Genomic DNA, 27,374 nt, shown 5'->3' with positions numbered 1-27,374 from the left:
TTTAACACTTAGTTGAAAAGAAAAAAAAAGAAAGGAAGGGAAGAAAAAGAAGGAAATGTTTTATTTAACGACGCACTCAACACATTTTATTTTACGGTTGTATGGCGTCGGACATATGGTTAAGGACCACAGATATAGAGGAAACCTGTTGTCGCCACTTCATTCCTTCTTTCCGTAACATATGGTTATTTCAATATTTGATGTAGTTGGTGAGAAAGAAACCTTCCACTGAATAGCAGCAACAGATCTTTCACAAGCTATGCCAGTAGTCCAGTCTGTCACCATAATTTGAGGCAGAACGTAGCCCAGTGGTAAAGCACTCACTTGATGCGCGTTCGGTTTGGAATTGATCGCCGTCGGTAGGTCCATTGAGCTATTTCTCGTCCCAGCCAGTGCTCCACAACTGGTGTAATAAAGGCTGTGGTATGTACTATCCTGTCTGTGGGATGGTGCATATAAAAGCGGGTTTCCTCTATATATATATATCTGCGTGATCCTGAACCATATGTCTGATGCCATATAACCGTAAATAAAATGTGTTGAGCGCATTGTTAAATAAAACATTTTCTTCCTTCCTGTCACCATAATTTGGGCACAAAGTTTGATGTATAGGTAAGTCTTGATGGCCCTTCAGATTGCTGCAGTGCTTGATAGGTTTGGCACCTCTCAAGGATGTTCTCTACTGTTTGGGTCTTCGAGTCCACAGCTACAAGTTGGTGAAGGTTTGAACTTTTTGAACATGTGAGCGTTCAGCCTCTTGTGGCCTGTATGAAATCTCACCAAAGGTAATTGTTCCAAACAGCCGAGAAGGTGATAAACATCCCTCTGTCTGGACCTGTTGATTGCCCTGATCACAGACAGGACAGCACATACCATATTGTTTGAAATATTCATGGGACACTGGCCAAGAGGGGGAAAACCTGACTAGTCAAATGAAGATGATTATTTTCAAGAGTCATTCACACCTGAAGTGTGCGTTCTACCACCGAGTTACAATCTGATCATAGACAGGACAGCACATACCATAACATTTGCAATAGCAGTCGAGGAACACTGGGTAAGAGAGGAAAAACCAGACGAGTCAAACAAGGATTATTCATACCTCAAGTGTGCACTATGCCACCGAGGGGGCGGGACATAGTCCAGTGGTAAAGTGCTTACTTGATGCGTGGTCGGTTTGAGATCGATCCCCGCCAGTGGGCCCATTGGGATATTTCTCGCTCCAGCCAGTGCACCACAACTGGTACATCAAAGGCCATGGTGTGTGCTATCCTGTCTTTGGGATGGTGCATATAAAAGATCCCTTGCTGCTCATCGAAAAGAGTAGCCCATGAAGTGGCGACAGCAGATTTCCTCCCTTAGTATCTGTGTGGTCCTTAACCATATGTCCGACGCCATATGACCGTAAATAAAATGTGTTGTGTGCGTCGTTAAATAAAACATTTCATTCCTTATGCCACCAAGTTACAGTCTGCAACCTAATTTACTGGTCATGTTATTTCACTGGTGGTAGATTTGGTGCCCCTGAACATGTGTGCTATTTTAATGTGATATATGGTCTATTTATGTGAAGCAAGAACCAGTCTCATTTGGGTCTTAAAATCACACCCCACCCATGCATGATTCCATTCCCCATCCCAGTCAGTGCCTCTCAGCTGGTATATCAAAGTCTGTTGTATGTGCTGTCCTGTCTTACAAAAAAGTGTATATGAACGATCCCTTGCTGCTATTAAAAATGCTGATGTAATGCATTAACGCAGTAATGTGATATCTGTTGACAGTGAAAACAAGAGTTTTTATTATTAAAGTTGTGTTCGTTTGTGTTTTGTGTAATAGAAAATCTTTAAAGCCACCTACTCCAGTTTTTAGGCATGTAAAATATACTGAGTGGAAAAAAAAAAGAGCGAACATTTGGTATTATAGACCAAAGTTAATTGGCTGTTTGTATCATAATGTCTGTTAAAAGACAAAGAAGCAATATGGGACGGAATGTCGGTAACACAGTCGAGCTCCTGACACTATTGATGAGGGGTGTTTTTGTTGCAGTCATTTTTGCTGTTACAGGCAAAAGTGGCGATCTCTGGTTACAGCCTTATGGGAATGGGAACTATTTTAACGTGCCCACATCCTTATGGTTCGGGCACTCACAGCCTTATGTGCTTCTTAGCATGAAGGGGATTAAGTAAGTAAGTAAGTAAGTAAGTAATTATTTGCTGTTACAGGCAGCAGAAGCAAGCAGACAATGGGGGGGGGGGGGTGGTGCTGATTGACATCAAAGCACAAAGTAAAGTTTCTAGAGGGGTTCAGGGTATCCTTCGCCGTAACATTTTGAAAACTAGATGTCCTGAAATGCAATGCAATTTCTTGCATTCTACAAGTAAAATGCATCTCTGCCTTAAGATTTACTACAGGAATAATTGGGGAGGCTAGAACCCCCCCCCCCCCACCCTAGTGTCCCCGCCTGCTCCACTGTGCCTGTTAGTGATTGCATGATCACTTATTTATTTTCATCAGTATATTTTGAACTACTACTTGTTTTTACCATTAACTTCTATATTACACAACTTTTTGTTTAAATGATCAAATGTGGCACTTCCTATGCGTGTCCTCATGTTTCTAGTAGGTGGAACTGAATTTTATGTGAAAAGTCCTTATGTAGAAAACTAAGGTCAGTGGTTTTAATGATGGAGATGTAAGATTAAGGCTTTGAACAATTTTAATTTATTCTAGTTCACTTGGCCTAAGAATCTGTGATACTGGTAATCTTCAACTGAGAGCGATTGTGTGTATCAAAAGTGTTTTTGTGTGTTCCTTCACCGAGTGTTTTGTTTTGTTGAACAATTCAAAATCTATATTTATTATTAAATTAATTTTTTCATCTTGTGTTTTATTTCAATTTTATTTCCACAGCTGTCCTCTAGGGAGAAAGAGGGAGGGAGAGAAATACAGATGGAGTATGGAGGGAGGGAGAAGAAAGAAAGACATATTTTATTTAACAACACACTCAACACATTTTATTTACGGTTATATGGCGTCAGACATATGGTTAAGGACCACACAGATATTGAGAGAGGAAACCCGCTGTCGCCACTTCATGGGCTACTCTTTCTGATTAACAGCAAGATATTTTTATATGCACCATCCCACAGACAGGGTAGTACATACCATGACCTTTGATATACCAGTCATGGTGCACTGGCAGGAATGAGAACTAGCCAAATAGGCTCACAGACAGGGATCGATACCACACCGACCGTGCATCGAGCAAACGCTGTACCACTGGGCTATGGTTCTCTCTCCCCCCCCCCGGAGGGAGAAGAAGAGATAGACAGAGAGAAAGGGAGGGAGAAAGTGGGAAGGAGACCGAGAGGGACAGATGGATGGAGACTATTAATCTGGCTCTTTTAACAAATGTGTTTTATCATTATAAAACATTGCTATTTTGAAAACTGATTTATCTTGGGAGAGCTTTTTTTTTTTGGTCATTGGCATAGGAGTGGGGTGGGGGTGCAATCACAACATTCATGAGTCATGTTATGGGGTGACAGGAAAATATAAAACATGGTGAAAACAAAAAGAAGTGTGATTGAAAGGGCATGGCACTCGTGACACCCACTCTGGCTATGCCACAGCCATTGGCCAATGGATGTCAAAATATTGGTAATTCTTACAAATAAACTTCCTAGGAAATGCGGTACATTTTTATACACCCATCTATGATGGGTCATATTATGGTATGGCCTTGTCCTTCCATCTGTCTGTTAACTTTTTCTTGTCCAGACCTTGCATACAGATGCATACAGGACCATCAAATCTCACATGTGGGAACTTGGGATGGTGGTGTGTTGCCTACTATTACTAGGTCACTGTGACCTACTTTTCAGTCTACTGCACATAACAAATCCTTGTCCGGACATTATCTTGCATACAGGACCATCAAACCTCACATGTAGGAACAACTTGGGATGGCGGTACTATTACTAGGTCACTGTGACCTTCTTTTCATGGTCTACTGCACATCAACAGTAAATCCTTGTCCCGATCATATCTTGCATACAGATGCATACAGGACCATTAAACCTCACATATAGGAACAACTTAGTATGGTGGTGTGTCATGTACAATTACTAGGTTACTGTGACCTACTTTTCACGGGCTAAAGCACATAACAGTAAATCCTTGTCCCGATCATATCTTGCATACAGGACCATCAAACCTCACATGTAGAAACAACTTGGGATGGTGGTGTGTCATATACAATTACTAGGTCACTGTGACCTATTTTTCACAGTCTACTGCACATAACAGTAAATCCTTGTCCGAACCATATCTTGCATACAGATGCATACAGGACCATCAAACCTAACATTTAGGAACAACTTGGGATGGTGGTGTGTCGCATACAATTACTAGGTCGCTGTGATACAAATAAATCAAATAATTTGTCTATATTCTGAATATCATAGGAAAATCTTGTTTATCACATGTGCTAATTTCTTGACGGTTCTGAATTGTTAACATTACATACATAAACTGTTTCTCTGCCAATATAAATGTGTTACCAGAGTAAACAAAATTTCTCTTTCTAATAAAGAACAATAACTTCATTAATCAGACAGCACCGTATCCAATGGCTACAGTATCATCGGTAGATGGTCCAAAACAAATTGTTTCATCCATCCCATGGCAAACATTTCACATGATTAGAATTAAATTATACCCGTAGCATGTTCATTAATATCTATGGTTTTCCATCAAACACTTGATGGGTGTATTATGTACCTCACTGGTACTCTTGTTCCATTTGCAGTAGGGGTCTTTTATATGCACTTTTCTGCAGAAAGGACAACATGCTTTGATATACCAGTCGTGGGGCACTGAGTGGGATGGGGAAAAACCCAATCAGAAAATGGATCCACTGAGGTTGTACATACCTCATAGAAATACACACTACTGAAAAGTAAAAAAGTAAAGTTTGTTTTATTTAACGACGCCACTAGAGCACATTGATTTTTTTATCTTATCCTCGGCTATTGGACGTCAAACATGGTCATTCTGACACTGTTTTTTTTTAGAGAAAACCCGCTGTCGCCACATAGGCTACTCTTTTACGACAGGCAGCAAGGGATCTTTTATTTGCGCTTCCCACAGGTAGGATAGCACAAACCATGACCTTTGTTGAACCATGGCCTTTGGTGCAAGTGGTTTACACCTACCCATTGAGCCTTGCGGAGAACTCTCTCAGGGTTTGGAGTCGGTATCTGGATTAAAAATCCCATGCCTCGACTGGGATCCAAACCCAGTACCTACCAGCCTGTAGACCGATGGCCTAACCACGACACCACCGAGGCCGGTCCTACTGAATAGAGTATTTGACAATGCAAAACACTTCAACTGATTATAAATATTAACAATTACTCATCTCCAGTCAAAGAAGGAAGGAAGGAAATGGTTTATTTAACGATGCACTCAACACATTTTATTTACGGTTATATGACATCAAACATATGGTTAAGGACCACACAGATATTGAGGTAGGAAACCCGCTGTCGCCACTTCTTGCACTACTCTTTTCGATCTTTTATATGCACCATCCCATAGACAGGATAGCACATATCATGACCTTTGATGTACCAGTTGTAGTTTTAGTTAAAAATGCTATCTCCAAGTTGTATAATGGTGTCTTACCAACAAAATTATTTATAAATTTTTCAATTAGCAGAAAGGTATCTTTTTATATGCACCATCCAATAGACAGGATAGCACATACCACAGCCTTTAATGTACAAGTGGCTCCAGTTAAAGATGCTACACCAAAGTTGCATAATGCAGTTTGACCAATAAAATTATTTATTAATTTTTGCTGTGACGTAAACATGATACCTTCAGCTAAACATGTATGCCCATGAGAAATTAAAATCAAATAATTTAATTTAATAGCAGATTTTTTATTTGTTTTGGATAATCTTTAGTGAATGACTGATGGAATTGGACATGTTGATTTTAGGTGAAAACTCCATAACATTATTCAAGGCTGACAAGTTTGTTGTCTTTGTGCAATTCATCTGTGCTTGACAGCTCTCTCTCTCTCTCTCTCTCTCTCTCTCTCTCTCTCTCTCTCTCTCTCTCTCTCTCTCTCTCTCTCTCAGTCTCTCCTCTCTCTCTCTCTAGTTGTTCTCATCCGTCTCACATCTACTCTCAAAGATTATCCATGGGATATATATATTAATATATAATTAAAAATAAAGCTGACAGTCAACTTGCCAGATCCTGTGAATTTGCTGATTACATAAGATATTTGTTACAATGTGATAATTATCACAAAGAAATCTAGTTGTTCTGAACATGACCGTTTACACATAGTGTGTATAAGCACATTAGGCTACAATTTTTTATATTGCTGAGTTATTTATATACAAAGATTATCCATGGGATCAATTAATTTCTACATGTAATTAATTATTACGAATTAAAAATAAAGCAAATATTGCACTAATTGTAACGATACAGGGCTAATATTGCACTAATTGTAACTATGATACAGGGCTAATATTGCACTAATTATAACTATGATACAGGGCTAATATTGCACTAATTGTAACTATGATACAGGGCTAATATTGCACTAATTATAACTATGATACAGGGCTAATATTGCACTAATTGTAACTATGATACAGGCTAATACTGCACTAATTGTAACTATGATACAGGGCTAATATTGCACTAATTGTAACTATGATACAGGGCTAATATTGCACTAATTATAACTATGATACAGGGCTAATATTGCACTAATTAACTATGTAACTATGATACAGATACAGGCTAATATTGCACTAATTATAACTATGATACAGGGCTAATATTGCACTAATTGTAACTATGATACAGGGCTAATATTGCACTAATTGTAACTATGATACAGGGCTAATATTGCACTAATTATAACTATGATACAGGGCTAATATTGCACTAATTATAACTATGATACAGGGCTAATATTGCACTAATTATAACTATGATACAGGGCTAATATTGCACTAATTGTAACTATGATACAGGGCTAATATTGCACTAACTATAACTATGATACAGGGCTAATATTGCACTAATTGTAACTATGATACAGGGCTAATATTGCACTAATTGTAACTATGATACAGGCTAATATTGCACTAATTGTAACTATGATACAGGGCTAATATTGCACTAATTGTAACTATGATACAGGGCTAATATTGCACTAATTGTAACTATGATACAGGCTAATATTGCACTAATTGTAACTATGATACAGGGCTAATATTGCACTAATTATAACTATGATACAGGGCTAATATTGCACTAATTGTAACTATGATACAGGGCTAATACTAATTGTAACTATGCAGGGCTAATTTGCACTAACTATGATACAGGGCTAATATTGCACTAATTATAACTATGATACAGGGCTAATATTGCACTAATTGTAACTATGATACAGGGCTAATATTGCACTAATTATAACTATGATACAGGCTAATATTGCACTAATTGTAACTATGATACAGGGCTAATACTGCACTAATTATAACTATGATACAGGGCTAATATTGCACTAATTATAACTATGATACAGGGCTAATATTGCACTAATTGTAACTATGATACAGGGCTAATATTGCACTAATTGTAACTATGATACAGGGCTAATATTGCACTAATTGTAACTATGATACAGGGCTAATATTGCACTAATTGTAACTATGATACAGGGCTAATATTGCACTAATTGTAACTATGATACAGGGCTAATATTGCACTAATTGTAACTATGATACAGGGCTAATATTGCACTAATTGTAACTATGATACAGGGCTAATATTGCACTAATTGTAACTATGATACAGGGTCTAATATTGCACTAATTGTAACTATGATACAGGGCTCAAACTTAACGACAGCACCGACGGCAATTGCGGTTGTTGAGATATAAATTGCCATAGGTCGAGAGCATCACTGATCGAAATTTTGGTAAAGCTCCTCAATGATGGCAAAATGCTTACAACTGGTGTACATTATCTGCCAGTATATAACAGTACATTTAAAATACATGTATGTCTACATACAGCAAAATAATCTCTCAGTCTTGGACATTAAGTTTAGTTCATTTACAACCTGTAACTCATTTGGATAACGTTACAGTAGAGTGAAAGAAGAGTCTGTAACGTTAAAACAGGAAACATTCTTAAAAATAGACTAAAACTTGAATCAATAAATTGCTGCTTCTAAGATGCACATGCGTTTTTAAAAATATGAAAAATACAATATTTGTTACTACAAATACCAGGATGATCAGAAACACACTGGTTCTACGAAAATGGATAATCTAAAGAAGGAAATGTTTTATTTAACGACACACTCAACACATTTTATTTATGGTTATATGGCGTGAGACATATGGTTAAGGACCACACAGATATTGAGAGGAAACCTGCTGTCGCCACTTCATGGACTACTCTTTTCGATTAGCTGCAAGGGATCTTTTATATGCACCATCCCACAGACAGGATAGTACATACCATGGCCTTTGTTACACCAGTTGTAGAGCACTGGCTGGAACAAGAAATAGCCCAATGGGGCCACCGACGGGGATCGATCCTAAACCGACCGTGCATCAAGCGAGCACTTTACCACTGGGCTACATCCCGCCCCCTAGGATAATCTAAAGAATATAAGTAATGTTTGAAATAGTGAAAAATATGCTGTAGTGTTTAAAAACTTGGGTCCGTCCCTTTAAGGTAGGTGGGTTTTTTTTTTTTTTAAATGATGTTCTAGTGCCCAATGAATACATACATGTAGGTTACTGTTAAAAGTTTGTTTTGTTTAATGGCTGCATTACTGGCACATCCATTAATTATTCATTGGTTATCAGATGTCAAACATAAACAAATTCTGACTTGTAGTCTTAGAAAAAAACAAATCTACGTTTTTTCCATTAACAATAAGTGATATTTTATATAAACGATCACAGACATACCACAACCTTTCATATACCAGTTGTCGGGCACTGGCTGAGTTGGTGACAATCTGAGAATGAGTCCACCAAGGAGGTTCAATCCACCATCCGGGAGCGCTGTCCTGATAACGGGGGGGGGTTTAGGGAATTAACTATAACTTTAAGACCCTTCTCTCTGCAAATGAATAAAATAAATAATAACATATCTAACCAAACATAAATAATAAACAAAGAAATAAAAAGAACAAAATAACAAATGTAAAAGAAAGAAAAATTGGTACAGTTGCAGATATAGATTTTGAGATGATCCGAAATTTAATACCAGGGTGTGTGTGTGCGTGCGTGGGCGGGTCTTAAGCGCCTCTCCACACTGTCGTATCCATCAATGCATACTTCATTTTTTTTTAAAGTTTAAATATATTTTGTAGGTGGTTAGCATGTATTTCTATTTTTAAACATAATAATTTTTGTTTAAAGTTTCCCCTCCACCTATGTGTTGAATAGCTATGTGACGTCTGTCGCGTAACTATTCAATGACATTGGCACGTCAGAGTTGTCCGCCCGTGGAATGCCTTGAAATGGATTAGAAAACATGGCCGTGAGGACAGTGCTGACATATTTTTCTTCCAATTCGGACCAGACGTTCACGGTGACGGTTTGTACACTTGATGTAATTCTGAGATACATTTACACAAAACCGCTTATATGTAGGGTTAGATAGACAGCTTGGAAATCCATCGATCGCGATGCATTTTGTCTTTTTCTCGCTACGTCCGGGTTATGTTGATTACCACGGCATGCACGAACACCAACATAAACATTGATCGTGTTGATGGTGTTTTTGAATGGATCGCTAGACACGGGCTTAGTAAAGTGACACAGGCAAACGTGCGTGACAGATTGTGGTTATATTCCATTGCCTGGTCGTTAGCGACACAGCGGTGTTTCACATGTAGCGTGCAGTTTCGATCAGCCATTTAGGCGGTGTGTGAATCGGGGTCGAGCACCGCCGCCAAGTCACGTGATCATGTGTCTACAGGTGTACATATTTATAATAATATAAGTCTTGTCAGATTACAGTAGGGAGTGATCATTTAAACATAGGAAAATGGCATTTCATCTTTATTGCAATTTTTTCTTTCTTTGTTTTAAAATTATAATTTGTTTTAATTATAAAGTAGCATACAACAAGCATTTTTTTAAACATACTTTTTTATGACTTTTATAATGTAAACTGAAGCAAATGGACCTAATTAGAAGAAAAACACACAAAATGTAATAACATTTCATCATAAATCTTGTCCAGCATAGATGTAAACATGACACGTCAGTGGATATTCCAGAGGCCAATTTCGCAAATTTGCTAAAAAGCATCCCTTCCTCACCAAAGCAAGATATAATACTTTAACAAAAAACTAAAATTAGCACACTTTTTTGTGTTATCTTAGCTAGTTATCCTCCAAGTTTTAATGTGTTTGGTTAAACTGTATTTTTAATTATTAAGCAAATGTGTTACCCGTCTGCCAAAACTGTCCACAGCCGGGCACAGAAACACAGAAATGTTGGAAAATATTATAATGTTGTCACATGCTGACCTGATATGTCCTGTAGACAATATCATTGTGTAGTCTTTGTATTTATTAAAATAAAATACATCAGGCCCGTAGGAACTGGGATGGGGTGGGTGTGTGAGGGGGCGGGCCTAGGGGCTTGTTCTCCATCCCACACTTGAGGACAAAAATGTATGTTTAAAATTTGCACTACTCCACATAAATAAAGATGATATAAAAATGAAAATCTAGTTTGTATCCCTCAGCTAGTTTGCTCCACATACTGACATAAAACACATTTGTTATTATATATTGGAATAAAACAAAAATAACTACAATATATCCAGTGTTATTTTCTTTAATCATTCATGGAGGAAGAAGGAAGTCCTGGTGAAAATATATTACAGGTAAAATATATTACAGGTAAAACAAAACAAAATAATATATGATGCTTATTCCAAGTGCTAACTATTGTAAAATTTGCTTTAAATTGCTAGATGCCAAAAGTGATTAAGTATATTACTTTATGGTAACAGTCGAAAATTAGATGACCAATTGTTTTAACCTCTGTCAAAGATAGCAGGCTTTCTGCCAGAACATAATTCGAGGTTACGTAATAAAAACAAAATATATTCAGAGGCATATATTGGGTAGTTATGAATTTTAAATGTTTTATTGGACCATTTTATTTAATGCAATTTTACAAATTTTAAACAGCAATTATCTTACTATAATCTATCAAAAAATTAAAACAAAACATATCCATTAATTTCCGAGATTTTTTAGTACATGCATGTAATTGTAGCCTCTACCTGCGTACCCTCTAGCAGAAACCCAGAGTAGGGAACCAATTATTTGGTGTAGAGTATTTTTAATATGACATAAAGAAAGCATTGAGACGTTAGTATGGAGTCGTTATGGGCTGTCGGTGAAAATTAATTTACAGGTAAATAAATATGAACTATAAATATTCATATGTGAACAAATTGCAATACCTTTTTTTAATGTATAGTTTAAGTACATACTTGTCTTTCATTTTCACATTGTAAATATACCAAATTGTCATGTTTATGTATTACATTTATACTTTTGGTTTACCACTGTGACACTGAAAACCTTTGGCCCATAACTGTATTTAGTCAAATATTAGGCAAAATCTAGACTGGAAATGATTTATGCTTATTAAATCTTGTTTGCAATTTATTTATTTTATTTTTGGCATCAATCAGTCTTGTTTATAATAGCAATATGTATGCAAGTTTGAGATTCTGTGTGCGCTATGAAAGAAACAATCTTAAAATTAGTGGCGAGAAAATCAAAAGTTATGTCCCTTGGTATAAAAATCCCGGTCAATCATAATTACTTTAATAAATCAATTCTTTTACTTATGGTGGTTTATATTTATGTTAGTGACATAAATCGGTTCTTTAAAATACTGCACATAATAACATACATATAAATGGAGTTTATGGCTGATAAAGGGTTACAAATTGATAACCTATATTTGGAAAAATAATTTTACCACTTTTAATTTGCAACTAAGATGCTAGACTCACGTAAACCAATTTATTCATCATTCTAGTTTACGAACACTACCGATTTTTAACAATTAAGTCGGCCGTTAATGACTGTAAAGCCGTAATCGACATGTTTTGGCGACATGATAAAAAGCATTTAGAGTTGCGGCCCTTTGCTTGGTGGTCGCTATATAAAGGCATTTCTAACCCTAAGTTATATAATTAATGTAAATTATTAAATAAAGTTTTATTTACCAGTTTTCATTAATTCCATATTTTCGCAAACATAATAATATATGTGGTTCCAGTTACATAAGCCAGAAAAGTTAGTGTAAGCCTAGGTAGGTAGGCTTAAATTAATTTTTGTTTAAAAACTAAAATATTTTATATTAAAGGGACATTCCTGCTGCAATTTTTAATATGTTATCGACTAACAGAGACTTTTTAACAATTGTTTTTATATATCAAATATATTTTTCTGCATAAATATTAGTGGCTGTATGTTAAACATGTTTCTGGTCCCATAGAATATACAGACACTGATATTCTAAACAAAAAAATATATTTAATATGTAAGTTATCTAATTAAAATTAGCTCCACTATTACCTGTGGATCTAACAGCAGCCCATTGGAGCTCATGTCCAGTTGATCTTTCATTCGACCAATCAAAACCTTACTTGCAAAATCATGCCAGTGATTTGAAAAGAATTTGAAAACATTCGGAATTATGCCGAGGATATACGAAATGATTCGGGTGAATTACGAAGTATGCCAGAAACTAATTTCAATATAAAATGTTATATAAAATTTGTTTCAAGACAGAAAAAAAACCTGTGATGGTGTAGCCATAAAATCTGTTTATACTAGTATACAATCAAAAATTTATTACTGCACTTTTCCCCCCAGTTTTTGCAATGTTGAAATAGACCAACAAGTTCGCATATTGCATAAATAGTCTCGCCCAATATTTTTAGAATGTGTATGCTCTCGAATAACACTATAAAGGGCAAAGTGTAATTGGTCGATATTTAAATTGTTATTTATAGATGAAATGTCACCTGGACATGGGAGTCCACGCAATGCTGTTAGATCTACTGGTATATATATACCAGTAGAGCTAATTTTAATCAGATTGATGTAAGTTTAATCGTAGAAATATTTTATTAGTCAGAAACATCTTACAATGCAGCAAACTCAGGAATGTCCCTTTAATATATATATATATATACTCATCTCCAGTTAAAGTTTGAAGGAAGGAAATGTTTTATTTAATGATGCACTCAACACATTTTATTTTTGGTTATATGGTTAAGGACCACACAAATATTGAGAGAGGAAACCCGCTGTCGCCACTTCATGGTCTACTCTTTTCGATTAGCAGCAAGGGATCTTTTATATGCACCATCCCACAGACAGGATAGCACATATCATGGCCTTTGATGTACCAGTCGTTCTGCACACTGGATGGAGCGAGAAATAACCCAATGGGCCCACTGATGGGGATTGATCCCAGACCGACCGTGCATCAAGCAAGCTCTTTACCATTGGGCTACGTCCCGCCCCTGCAGAACTATATAAATTCACATGCTAAGAGAAACTAAAAAATACTGATGGGGAGTCAGTGTGATAGCTCCCTTTAAACGGCAACGTCTGATATACATGTATGGTAGCCATTTTGGTATGGAAGTAAACTATTTGATAACAGAAAGTAATCTTGGTTTAGACATTAAAACATAACACCTAAAGCAAGGTTCGAAATAATGGCCTGCAAAAGGCAAAAACCAGTCCATGACTCCATGTTTAAACCTATCACGTGAAATGGAGAAACAGGATTCAGGGCTTCTAGAATTTTTATAAAATCCACTATACATCCAAAACCATTATACATTTTTCGACAAAACAGAAAATATCTTAACCAAAAGACCAGATTAATATTCTACAGCTCTTACATATTACCTCACTTAGACTATTGCTCCACAATTTGGGGAACCTGTTCAAAACATTCTATAGGAAAACTTCAAAAAATCCAAAATCAAGCTGCAAGATTTATTACTGAAAAAAGCAAAGAAATGTCCACTGCAGAAATAATCAGCTCTCTCAAATGGCTTAAAATCAAAGAGAGAATTGACTTTATATCCTGCCAGTTTGTCTACAAAGTCCTCAACAAACTAACTCCATCATATCTAGAAACAATGTTCCAAACAACTTCAGAAATTCACTCCTTAAATCTGAGGTCAACTCAACATAGTCATCTTTATGAACTAAAACCAAGATAAAATATTCTCAATCCCTCGCCTCATTCAAATCCAGTTATTTTAAGCACTATTCAAATAATAATCAATTTTAAGATATACCTTTGTTGTTAATTTTGATCGGTTTGTTAGAATAATTATGATGTATTGAGTTATCACTAACTCAAGTTTCTTAACAAATTGATTTAAATATTATTTAAATATTCATAATATGTGCTAATGTTTCTCATGCTATACATATTACATGTATTACATGTTGTTTCTTTGAATGTATGTATGTATGTATAATATCATGTATAGATTAGAGAGGGCTTCATGGGAGACCAGTCACCTTGTACTGAATGTGTTTACCCTCTGAAAAATAAAGAATTTTATTATTATTATTATTAGCCACGATAAAAAAAGTCACTAGACCTACTTTACTTTAAGTTTTATTACAATTTTTCTAAATAATAGTAATAATCAGATATGACACCTAGAGACTCTTAGAGGGAGACAGAGCTTAAAAAACACTCGCATTGATGGAATGGGATGGGGGCAGGATTTACAAAATAGTCTTAACTGCAACATTTGACCAAAACAAATTTACTAGCTGTCAGGCACTGCAAGAGTAGTTATTTACTTGCCCAACATTGAATATCACTAGCCATGGGAGTGGGGCTACCATAATCTAGAAGCCCTGAGGATTGGTAGCACCCTTTAAAGAAGTGTTATACTCAAATATGTATTTTTTCTTCTCATTCCAGATTGATGATGGTTTAAAATTCAGTTTGCTTCACGTTTAAGGAAATACCTTAAACCCACGTGCAGTATGGATATAGCAGGCATGAAAACGGATTGTGGAAATTATATCATTGATTCCATCGTAGATGTGGGTCCCACTTTCCTCGATTCAGACATCAAGAAAGAATTGACGGAGAGCGATCTTTACATTCCCATAAATATATACAACGAAATGGAAGCCACCAAAATGCAGCTTAATGGAACAGTACAGAATAGCTGTGGTGCTCTTGAAATCAAGAAGGAAGTTAAAAGTAAAACTAGCTGTGTAAATTCGAACATGATGATGATGGAGACGAGGCTGAAAACTCGATCGCGTTCATCGATAGTTGAAAGTGATGAAGTCGCTGTACAGAGCGTTTCACGGAACACTTTGAGATCTGGTAGGACTAGGAACGGGAGATTCAGGTTTGACGATTCGGTTGAGCGCCCGTACATGTGCTCTGGGTGTAATAAGACCTACCTTACCAGCCAGAACCTCACGCAGCACAAAAAGCGATCGTGCAGCGGAAGAAAAGGCTACACGTGTCACCAGTGCAACCGGAGTTTCTTCACCGTGTCGAGTTTGACGCTTCACTCTAAGGTTCACTGGGACCCACAGATACAGTTTGAAAGTGCTGAAGCTAGCTGCATGGGTTTGAAGAAGACTGGTCTCCTGCAGGTGAGTATGGGCGGGACGTGGTACAGTGCTCACTCGATAAGCGGTCAGTGTGGGATCGATCCCCGTCGGTGGCCCCATTGCGCTATTTCTCATTCCAGCCAGTGCACCACGACTGGTATATCAAAGGCCGTGGTATGTAACTTCTTATATTATGAGGATATTTACTACAGTCAAACCTGTCTGAACTGGATCACACCGGAGACCTAATATTTATGCAATATAGAAGGGATCTGGTATTTAGTATCGTGTTTTAGAATTTTAAAAATTCTGGACTATGAAATTTGGCCACTTTTCACAGGATTCCATTATGTTCATGGGGTGTGACGTAGCTCAGTACCACAGCACTCGCCTGATGCGAGATCCATCTAGTATCAATTCCCGTCCATGGGCCCAATGGGCTATTTTTCGTTCCAGCCAGTTCTCCACAACTGGTGTAACAAAGGCCGTGGTATGTACTGTCCTGTCTGTGGGATGGTGCATATAAAAGATCACTTGCTGCTAATTGAAAAGAGTAGCCCAGGAAGTGGCGACAGCGGGTTTCCTCTCAATATCTGTGTGGTCCATAACCATATGTCTGATGCCATACAACCGTAAATAAAATGTGTTGAGTGTGTCATTAAGTAAAACATTTTTTTTTTTTCGGCAGGTGAAGAAGTTGGGTGATAACAAAGAAGAGAAATACATGTGTGACGTCTGTGGGAAAATGTTTGCAATAAAATACGCGTTAACCTTGCATAAAATGATTCATATGTCGGAGATGCACGTGACTACGAGTGAAGTAGATACAAATACTAACTTGCAAAATGGCACTGGTGACAGACAAGGAAATCAAAGTTGTTTAATGTCAGACGAATTCGAGACAAATCGTTTAGTAATAGATGAAGGGAATGGAAAGTTGTTAATGACAAATGGATTAGATCAAAAGTCACCAGTAGCAAATGGATTGGAAAACACGTCTTTGAGAACAACAGGACTTTCACCAGTTGAAAAGCAGATGGCGAAATCCTCAATATTGGATGCAGCCGACAGGGTTGATTGTTCCGAGACGTCTGGTTCTTTCTCATGTTCCCTGTGCGACCTGTCATTCGTGAGCAAAACGGCATTCGACAACCACCAGGTGACTCACAAGCATTCCAAGATCAGACAACTCCTGCAGGAGCCAGCGACCGACATTGAGCGAGACGAGAAGGGCACGTTCTATTACACCCTCCTCGCTGACAAGACGAGAATGACCAAGACGTACACGTCGGTCAGCGACCCTAATGCTGTTGTCGAGGCGACTGCGAACGGCGACCGGTTCGACGAGAAGTGTGTGTACATTTGCCAGCTGTGTAAGATGGGCTTCCACGTGTACTCGATGTATCTGAAACACATGCAGAAACACACCATGGAGAACTTGTTTCTGTGTGGAGTCTGCGGAAAGGGATTCCAGACGGTCGGCACGCTGAGCGTCCACATGAAAATACACACGGACGGCTACCAGTCTTTCAAGTGCACGATCTGTGACCTGGAGTTGTCCACCCTGTCGAAGCTCACACACCACAAGGCCACGACGCACATGCATCGGGTTTACGAGTGCGACATTTGTGGTAAAGGTTTCTTCCGATCGTGGCATCTAAAGGTGATTAATTTTTTAGTTGAGAGCTCTTCTTGAATGAATCACTATTGGGGAGGTAGAAGGAACCATAATAATAATTCTTATTTTATGCCAGGTTTTTTACTCTCAATGTATTAATCTGTTAAATTAGTGATTTAATTTTATCATTTATTTTGTGGGTGGGAGCAGGACTTCTAGAATTGTAATAAAAATCCACTAGCCATGGGATCAATGATTTTAAAAAGTTACTAGCCATGATTAAAAATTCACTAGTCTTTCTTTAAATAAATAAAATTTTACTAATTATCAGGGTATAAAATTTGGCATGAACGACAAAGATTTTGTCGTTCGTCTGTCGGTTATGCAAAACCAGTATCGACATAAATGACGGATCGTTCGTGCAAAAACTATAATCGCTCGTCAGAAAATGTAAACTGGCGTGTTTTGGCAAATATAACTATTTTTGGAATAAAATAATAAGAGAATGGACCTAGCATTGCAGGATTAAAATATGACATACACAGCGAAGAAAATAGTATGTTTAATAAGGGACTTTAAAATAACGAAGTGGAAATTGGAACATGATGAAACACTGAGTTGCAACATCGATTGGATCGATCGAGGATTCACAGAACTTCGGGTCTTTCCGTTTTGTTCAGACTATTGTTTGGTGCCAACAAGTACTCCCCTGTAACAGAACCGATGGGGTAGTGTGCTGAAATGTAAATGGCAGCTTTCAAGTTAGTCTGAGCATACCAAATAATAATAATAATTTAGTATTTATGATAAGAATTTGGATAAAAGCTACGAAAATCGCCCTTCTTAGATTCTCATTTAATTACCATTGCCGGTTAACCTTTTTATTTGTATCTGAACCACTGGAGAAAATAGTTCGTGCAAACACAAAAACCACACTTCGGGTCTTTCCGTTTTGTTCAGACTATTGTTTGGTGCCAACAAGTACTCCCCTGTAACAGAACCGATGGGGTAGTGTGCTGAAATGTAAATGGCAGCTTTCAAGTTAGTCTGAGCATACCAAATAATAATAATAATTTAGTATTTATGATAAGAATTTGGATAAAAGCTACGAAAATCGCCCTTCTTAGATTCTCATTTAATTACCATTGCCGGTTAACCTTTTTATTTGTATCTGAACCACTGGAGAAAATAGTTCGTGCAAACACAAAAACCACACGAACGACATATCGTTTGTCTGAAAAAATCTAATTTTATGCCCTGAATAATTGGATATATCAACTAATGAAGGAGATGGAGCTTAAAAACCCTTAGATTTGAAGGGAGGACGCGGCAGGATATTCACATGTACAAAATAGACTTAAATGCAGCATTTAACCAAAAAAAATTCACTAGGCATCGGGCATTTAATATCACTAGCCATGGGAAGTGGGGCTACCATACAGTCTAGAATCCCTGTAGGATTGCTTGGTAGATCAAATCAAGGTTTTAATATGTACATTATTACAGGACGTAGCCCAGTGGTAAAGCGTCCGCTTGATGCACGGTTGGTCTGGGATCGATCCCCATCGGTGGGCCCGTTGGGCTATTTCTCGCCCCAGCCAGTACACTATGACTGGTATATCAAAGGCCGTGGTATGTATTATCCTGTAGCCTATGAAGTGGCGACAGCGGGTTTCCTCTCTCAATATCTGTGTGGTCCTTAACCATATGACCTTAAATAAAATGTTTTGAGTGCATCGTTAAATAAACATTTCCTTCCTTCATCGGGGGAAGGGGGATCTAGCTCAGTCAGCAGAGCCTTCGCCTGAGGTGCTTGCATTGTAGGTTCTAATCCCCTCAGTGGATCCATTCTCCGATTGGTTTTTTTCCATTCCAAACTAGTGCACCATGACTGGTATATCAAAGACTGTGGTGTGTGCTGTTTTTTGTGTGATAAAGTGCATATAAAAGACCCCTTGCTACTAATGGGGAAAATGTCACAGGTTTCTTAACAAAAACTATGTCAAAATTACCAAATATTTGAAATCCAGTAGCCGATAATTAATAAATCAGTGTGCTCTAGTGGTTTTGATAAAACAAAACCACGTTTTTAACTTTAAATTGATGCCAACTACATGTACCTATCTGTAACATAGTGAACCTTTACATTCTAAAATTGATGCCAACTACATGTACCTATCTGTAACATAGTGAACCTTTACATTCTAAAATTAAAATTTACAAACTTCAGGATTATCATAAATTGATTCACTACGCAAATGTATTTTGTTTAACCAAACAATCTGTTGTCTAGTTTACCTAAAACTTATTTTGTCAGTCATCCAGTCAGCTTATCTTGAGATGAGATGAATCTTTTTTAACTCTGGTGTTTCACTTGGACTGTTTTCATTCTACTGGTTTTAAATGCTGAACTCCTGTTTTTATGTTTAGTTGTCTCCTGACAATGTCAGCATTTAGTTGACAAAATTTTGAGATTTTAAACTTTTGGTTTTAAACAGAGACATTACTTTTATTACCTAAAAGTTTGAAATGTTGTGTCCCAATATTTTGCATTTAACTTGAAATGATTGTTTCAATGTCAGAAACACCAAGCTGGTAGTTGCATTTTTTAAATAGTCTGTAATTTTTTTTACTCGCATTTGGCAAGTGGGTGAGTACTTTCTGCAGCCCTGTGTAACCAAATACTCTTCATAGTCCTCCGGGTGGGGGTAAAGTTTACTATTATAGTTAAATAAAGAAATACATTTAATGTGTAATTTCTTCACAACTACCAGACCATTTGTAACTAAATTTGGTGGGAAGCTTCTTTGATCCATGAATGCCAAGCCTTGACAAATTGAAAAATAAATTTGTGACTTTGAAAATTCTGCCCCCCACCCCCCAACCTTCCAGGAAATGAGGGGCGGGGTCCAAAAGGGGAAAATTAAGTCAAGGTTAATTTAATAAAATATATGTTCCACCAAACAGTCTGTTATCTAGATGGAAATCATGTTTTCAAACCATGTTCTGGTTATCTTAGATTTTGAAATATTGTTCCCAGATTTTGCATTTAATTTGAAATGATTGTTTTAAGGGGCGGGACATAGCCCAGTGGTAAAGCGCCCGCTCAATGCGCGGTCAGTCAGGGATCGATCCCCGTCGGTGGGCCCATTGGGCTATTTCTCGTTCCAGCCATTGCACCACGACTGGTATAATAAAGGCCGTGGTATATACTGCCCTGTCTGTGGGATGGCGCATATAGATCCCTTGCTGCTAATGGAAAAGAGTAGCCCATGAAGTAGTGACAGCGGGTTTCTTCTCTCAGTATCTATGTGGTCCTTAACCACATGTCTGATGCCATATAACCATAAATAAAATGTGTTGAGTGTGTTGTTAAATAAAACATGTCTTTCTTTCTGATTGTTTGAATGTCAGGAACACCGAGCCAACCACACGGAGAATGAAGCAAAGGAATGCGATGTTTGCGGAACAACCTTCCCCGAGATTGGGAGTCTGCGCAAACACATGTGGAGTCACCTGAAGGAGGCCAAGATGGGCGTTAAAGGGCCAGTCAGCACCAGTAAGGGGGTGCGTATTCTGCAGGAGAGAGCCGGCGAGCAGGCCTTCCCTTGCGACCAATGCCCCAAGGTTTACCACTCGCGCAATCGACTGGTTCTCCACAAGCGCACACACACCCGCGAGAAGCTCAGCAAGTGCGACCTGTGTGATAAGGAGTTCTTCTCTCCCTCGGAACTCAACCGACATCAAAGGACGCACACAGGTAAGTGTTTTCTGATTATTTATGTATATGTATATGTATATGTATATAGTGAAACCTGTCTAAATCAGACCCTGAAGATAATGGAAGGAAGGAAATGTTTGATTTAATAACACACTCAACACATTTTATTGACGGTTATATGGCGTCAGACATATGGTTAAGGACCACACAGATATTGAGAAAAGAAACCCGCTGTCACCACTTCATTGGCTATTTCCAACGCCATATAACTGTAAATAAAATGTGTTGAATGCGTCATTAAATAAACCATTTCCTTCCTTTCTTAACTTCATCAGCAGGGATCTTTCATATGCACCATCCCACAGACAAGACAGTACATATCACAGCCTTTGTTACACCAGTTGTGGAGCACTGGCTGGAATGAGAAATAGCCCAATGGGCCCACAGACAGGAATCGATCCTAGATCGATCTTGCATCAGGCGAGCGCTGTGGTACTGAGCTATGTCCTGCCCCCTGAACATAATGGAATCCTGTGAAAACTGATCACATTTCATAGTCCTGAATTTTAAAAATTCTAAAATGCGATACTAAATACCAGATCCCGTCTATATCGGATAAATATTAGGTCTCCTGTGTGATCCAGTTTAGACAAGTTTCACTGTAGTAAATGTAGTAAATATCCTCATAATATAAAAACGTTATATACAGTGAAACCAGTCTGAACCGAATCACACTGGAACACACTGGGGACCTAATATTTATCATGATCCTATGTTTAGAGGGTCGCATTTGAGTGTTTTAGTCTGGTCTGGTTTAAACAGGTTTCACAGTACATGTAATTTATCCTTGAGTAACACACATATATGAATATCCAGACAATTTGTCATCCATTGTTTCTACTTTTTTTACTCTTAGACTTCTTTTTGTTTTGGTGACATAATGGTGCTTCGAGATAAGCGCAATAGACTTTGTTGCTGAAAATTATACTGGCCGAACGGAGCAACACTGGCTGTCAAGCTTTGGGGTTCCAAAGAAGATTTGACACAGACAATGTTTTTTTTTATCACCACAACCGGACTCCAAATCTAATGCATGATCAACTATAGCTTGAATGCAGAAGAAGAAGCTGAAAATTATGCCATAGGAACAATCCAATCCAATCCAATAGGGTTTAATGTGCACATTCAGAGCAAGCTGTTTTAGCGCACATCTGTCCTGGACACAGGTGCCGGCCTTGGAACAATTCTCTGTATGTGTTAAATAATATTATCATGAACAGGGAGGAGCTTTGCTTTTTGAGGTGTGATTGGTCTTTGCATTTTGACGAGTTCTGTGATTGGTCAGTGATATGTCTATTTTATGATTGACAGGGGAGAAGCCATTCCAGTGTGGGGAGTGTGGGAAGTCATTCGCCCTGGCGACCACGCTGAAGGACCACATCCGCTCTCACACCGGAGAGAAACCCTTCAAATGTTTCATGTGCAACAAGAGTTACTCGTCTTCATCCATTTTGGGCAGACACAAGCTCACACACATTGGTAAACGAAATTTCAAGTAAGTATTTAAAACCATATAAATTTGCATGCTAAGAGAAGCTAAAAAATACTTATGGAAGTGATGGGGAGTCGATGTGATAGCTCCCTTAAACTAAAACGGCGACGTCTGATATGGTAGCCATTTTGGTATGGAAGTAAACTGTTTGAAGAAGAAGGAAGGAAGGAAATATTTTATTTAACGATGCACTCAACACATTTTATTTACGGTTATATGGTGTCAGACATATGGTTAAGGACCACACAGATATTGAGAGAGGAAACCCACTGTCACCACTTCATGGGCTACTGTTTTCGATTAGCAGCAAGGGATCTTTTATGTATACCATCCCAGAGACGGGGTAGTACATACCACAGTCTTTAATATACCAGACGTGGTGCACTGGCTGGAACAAGAAATAGCCCAATGGGCCCACCGACTGGGATCGATTCTAGACCAACCACACATTGAGCGAGCGCTTTACCACTGGGCTACATCCAGCCCCTGATAATAAACAACAACCAAACTAAAAAAAACAGAAACCAGGGATGTGACATTTTAGCTTTTTTGTCTGTGTGTAAAAATGATTTTTACAAAGTAAAATGGATTTGAAATAAAATGCTGAAAAATGACCTTTATTTATAGTCCTTCCCAGACTCCACCGTAAATAAAATGTGTTGAGTGTGTTGTTAAATAAAATATTTCCTTCCTTCCCAGTCTCCATGAACACTGATTTTTTGTAAATAACTTCGATTTGACTTGTTATAAGAAGAAAAGTATGGGTATAATAAGTGTTTTGGAAATAGCAGAAAACCACTATATTTGTGTGCAGTGGGTTTTTTTTTTATGGGTTCATAAATAAATAAAATTATAATACATACTACAGTAAGAAAATGACGTTTATTGCTGGGACGGACTATACGAGGCTAGCTCTGGGTGAGCAAAACATTTCGCCAAATTATCTTTAAAAAATGCAAAACCCACACAGGGCCTCAAGAATTTTTAAAAAATCCATTAGCCATGGGATCATTGATTTTAAAAATTTACTAGCCACAATTAAAAATTCACTAGCCCTACTTTAATTTAAGATAATAAAATGTTACTAAATAATAGTAATAATCAGATATGTCACCTGAACAGTGAGATGGAGCTTAAAAACGCTAACATTGAGGGGTTGGGTTGGGGAAAGGCTATTCACATTTACAAAACAGACTTAACTGCAACATTTGACAACAAAAATTCACTAGCCGTCTGACATGGCAGTAGTATTTATTTACTACCCCAACATTGAATATCACTAGCCATGGGAGTGGGGCTACCATAATCTAGAAGCCACAGTTATTTTCCAACAAAACACCAATTATTACTTGAAATGTTTTCGCTAAATTAAAATAAAATTCGCCAATTGTTCCTAAAATTCACAATTGGCGAATGGCTCTAGGTTTTATCTCCATCCTTCTGTGGTGAGACCTAGCCCAGTGGTAAAGTGCCCGCTTGGTGCGCGGTCGGCTTGGGATTGATCCCCGTTGGTGGGCTCATTGGCCTATTTCTCGCTCCAGCCAGTGCACCATGACTGGTACATCAAGGACCGTGGTATGTGGTATAATGTCTATGGGATGGTGCATATAAAAGATCCCTTGCTGCTAATCAGAAAGAGTAGCCCATGAAGTGGCGACAGCGGGTTTCCTTCGTCAATATCTGTGTGGTCCTTAATCATATGTCCGACACCATATAATCGTAAATAAAATGTGTTGAGTGCGTCGTTAAATAAACTATTTTCTTCCTTCCTTCCTTCCTTCCATCGCTCTGTCTCATGTATAGTTTTCCTGAATGTTTTCTCCAGTGCCTCAAAATATGGAGCTGAAATTGTGTGTATAGCTTTATCAAATTCTATTATATATCAAGTTTGACTTTCAAAGTATTTTACCCATTTTTGACCTGGTTATGGCCTTTGAACTTAGAAGATATGATAAATTTATTTTCCAAACTTTCGTTTTGCAATGCCTTAAGATACTAAGTTGAAATTTTGTGTATAGCTTTACAATGTACTGTTGGAGACAAATTTGAATTTCAATGCAATATACCCATTGTTGACCTAGTTATGGCCCTTGAACTTAGGAGATACGATAACTTTCTTTTCTAGACTCGTTTTGCAATGCATTAAGTAAAAAGTAAAGTTTGTTTTATTTAACAACGCCACTAGAGCACATTGATTTTTTTTTATCTTATCATCGGCTATTGGACGTCAAACATATGGTCATTCTGACACTGTTTTTTAGAGGAAACCCGCTGTTGCCACATAGGCTACTCTTTTTATGACAGGCAGCAAGGGATCTTTTATTTGCGCTTCCCACATGCAGGATAGCACAAACCATGGCCTTTGTTGAACCAGTTATGGATCACTGGTCGGTGCAAGTGGTTTACACCTACCCATTGAGCCTTGCGGAGCACTCACTCAGGGTTTGGAGTCGGTATCTGGATTAAAAATCCCATGCCTCGACTGGGATCCGAACCCAGTACCTACCAGCCTGTAGACCGATGGCCTAACCACGACGCCACCGAGGCCGGCTGCAATGCATTAAGATACTACTAATTTGAAATTTTGTGTATAGCCTGTTAGAGACCAAGGTTGAATTTGAATATGATTTACCCATTTTTGGAAGAGTTATGACCTTTGAATTTAGTCGATACAAAAACTTGTTGGGCCTAGTAAGGGACCTGTATTGCTTTAGTAAAACTTTCAGAATGCTTGTTAAAAATCATCGGGATCAAATCCCTGTATAAAGTCTGTGTGCATTCCTTTAATAAAGTGTACCGTCATTGTTGTTTACAGGTGCAATCTCTGCGATAAGTCATTTCTGTACAACGCCTCGTTACATGTACACCGGAGAACTCACTCAGGTGAAAAACCGTACACCTGTGAAGTGTGTAACAAGTCGTTCACAATGCTGTGTCATTACCGCGTACACACGAGAATTCACACAGGTCAGTCGCCATAGCAGCAGCCTATCATATACCAAGTTGATAGGACTTTAGAAATCACTAATTTGGGTGTAGTTGGTAAGATAGGCTTGGATACAAGCTAGAAAATAGCAGTATTTAAAATTAGATTTTTTTTTTTTTGCTATTCATTTGAATTGAACTAAATGGGTTTCCTCTCCCCCCCCCCCCCCCCCCATTCAGTTGAATTTAACCAAATCTTTTGTTTTTCCCCAAATCAGTTCAACTTAACTGTTTTACTTTGAATTTAACTGAATATTTAATGTTTTCCCTATTCAGTAAAATTTAACTGAAAGTTTCATTTGTTTTCCCTATTCAGTTGTAATTAATTTTTATTTTTCCCTATTCATTTCATTTTAACTAAGTATCCCCCCCCCCCCCCCCCAATTCAGTTGATTTTAACTTATTTTCCACAATTAGTTCAATTTAATGAATGTTTTGAATTTAACAAATTTTTTTTACTTTTTCCCTATTCAGTTGAATTTAACTAAATATGTTTTCCCTTATTCAGTTGAATTTTACTGAATGTTTTACATTTTCCACTATTTATTAGAATTTTTAATTTTTTCCCTCTTCATTTGAATTTGACTAAACTTTTTCCGTATTCAGTTGATTTTAACTTTTTTTTTTTTTTACATTCTGTTCATTTTAACTAAATGTTTTTAACTTTTCCCAATTCAGGTGAACGTCCTTACCAGTGCCCGTACTGTGACAAAGATTTCAACAACTACGGCAGCCATTACAAGCATATTCGCAAACACCCTGAGTTCAAGGATAATCTGGCTGTGGACAACATCGACGCGCTCAGTAACGTGATCTCCATGATGGAGAGTGACCAGTTGGAGACGGAGCAGATCGAAGAAATCTCTTGAAGGAATTGTTCTTTTTATACTGTAGCACATCTTCACAAGCCACAGATCTTTCCATGTCAAATTAAAACAATCAGGGTTTCTGCCAGATGGTAAAACGGGCATGGCGCCAGACCCCTCAAAATTTGCAGATTTTTGTTTTTTAAAGTTAACCGTTTGACAAAATTAATTACTTTTATCATTACTGTATGATTTTCTTAACCCTAACCTTAATCCATTTTCTTCTAGGAAGGCCCCCCCCCCCCCCCCCCCCCCCCCCATACCCCGTTGACTGGTTTCATTCAATTCTAAAGCACCTTACCCAAAAATTTCTTTCTGGCAAAAACAGTGACAATAGGCTAAATCTCCCCTCTTCCCTATCTTCCCCCCCTCCCCTATCTTTAAACTTTTCTGAAAATAGGTATGTAATGTTATTGATGCTGCCAAATCTGATATTTAAAATTTTGGCTTAGTCATTTAAACGGTTCCCAAGATATGACAAATTTTTTGTGATTTTGGGATAAAATGGGTATAGCAGCCAGTATTCAAATGACCATAGCTGAAGAACCTATGGGTTAACCTTGCTGAAATTAGTATTTTTGGAAACAGAATTTCACAAGCATTATGTTTGACATAGATCTGATTTAGATAGTATAATTAACATTTTGACAGTTAGTAAAGTAAAAAAATTACCATGTGGTATTAAACTAAAACTTTGATCATAATATTAGGGCCTGGATGTCATCCTCTTTTGCTTCTGGGTTGTTGTTTTTTGGTAATGCAAATTACAGAGCTCTCAAGTTGGAACTTTCGCAAGGAGTGAGATTTTGTTTGGTCGGAGTCCGACATCGTGACAATTGGTCAAGGTTCCAGATTCTGACCAATAAACAACGTGGACACCTGTTATATGATTTTAATGCCTTACGATG

At 37.7% G+C, this 27,374-nt stretch overlaps 1 protein-coding gene across 1 annotated transcript; it reads left to right on the top strand.

Moving 5' to 3' along the window:
- Nucleotides 1-9,566: 9,566 nt before the first annotated feature.
- On the top strand, nucleotides 9,567-26,715 carry LOC121386327 (zinc finger protein 271-like). The gene is made up of 7 exons (XM_041517195.1): nucleotides 9,567-9,660; nucleotides 15,072-15,766; nucleotides 16,413-17,387; nucleotides 20,757-21,102; nucleotides 22,435-22,618; nucleotides 25,431-25,582; nucleotides 26,279-26,715. Exons 2-7 carry the CDS (start codon nucleotides 15,137-15,139, stop codon nucleotides 26,467-26,469), a joined length of 2,478 nt encoding a protein of 825 aa, XP_041373129.1. The 5' UTR covers nucleotides 9,567-9,660; nucleotides 15,072-15,136; the 3' UTR covers nucleotides 26,470-26,715.
- Nucleotides 26,716-27,374: the final 659 nt, after the last annotated feature.

The sequence above is a fragment of the Gigantopelta aegis genome, chromosome 12 (assembly GCF_016097555.1).
Source record: "Gigantopelta aegis isolate Gae_Host chromosome 12, Gae_host_genome, whole genome shotgun sequence".
NCBI lineage: Eukaryota > Metazoa > Mollusca > Gastropoda > Neomphalida > Peltospiridae > Gigantopelta > Gigantopelta aegis.
This window is presented reverse-complemented; position numbering and strand designations above follow the sequence as displayed.

Excerpts from the sequence above, each read along its gene's own strand:
- LOC121386327 (XM_041517195.1), top strand. The coding sequence starts at position 15,137 with ATGGATATAGCAGGCATGAAAACGGATTGTGGAAATTATATCATTGAT. Across the intron at positions 22,619-25,430 it reads ATTGGTAAACGAAATTTCAA|GTGCAATCTCTGCGATAAGT; the intron begins GTAAGTATTTAA and ends TGTTGTTTACAG. Across the intron at positions 25,583-26,278 it reads ACACACGAGAATTCACACAG|GTGAACGTCCTTACCAGTGC; the intron begins GTCAGTCGCCAT and ends TTCCCAATTCAG.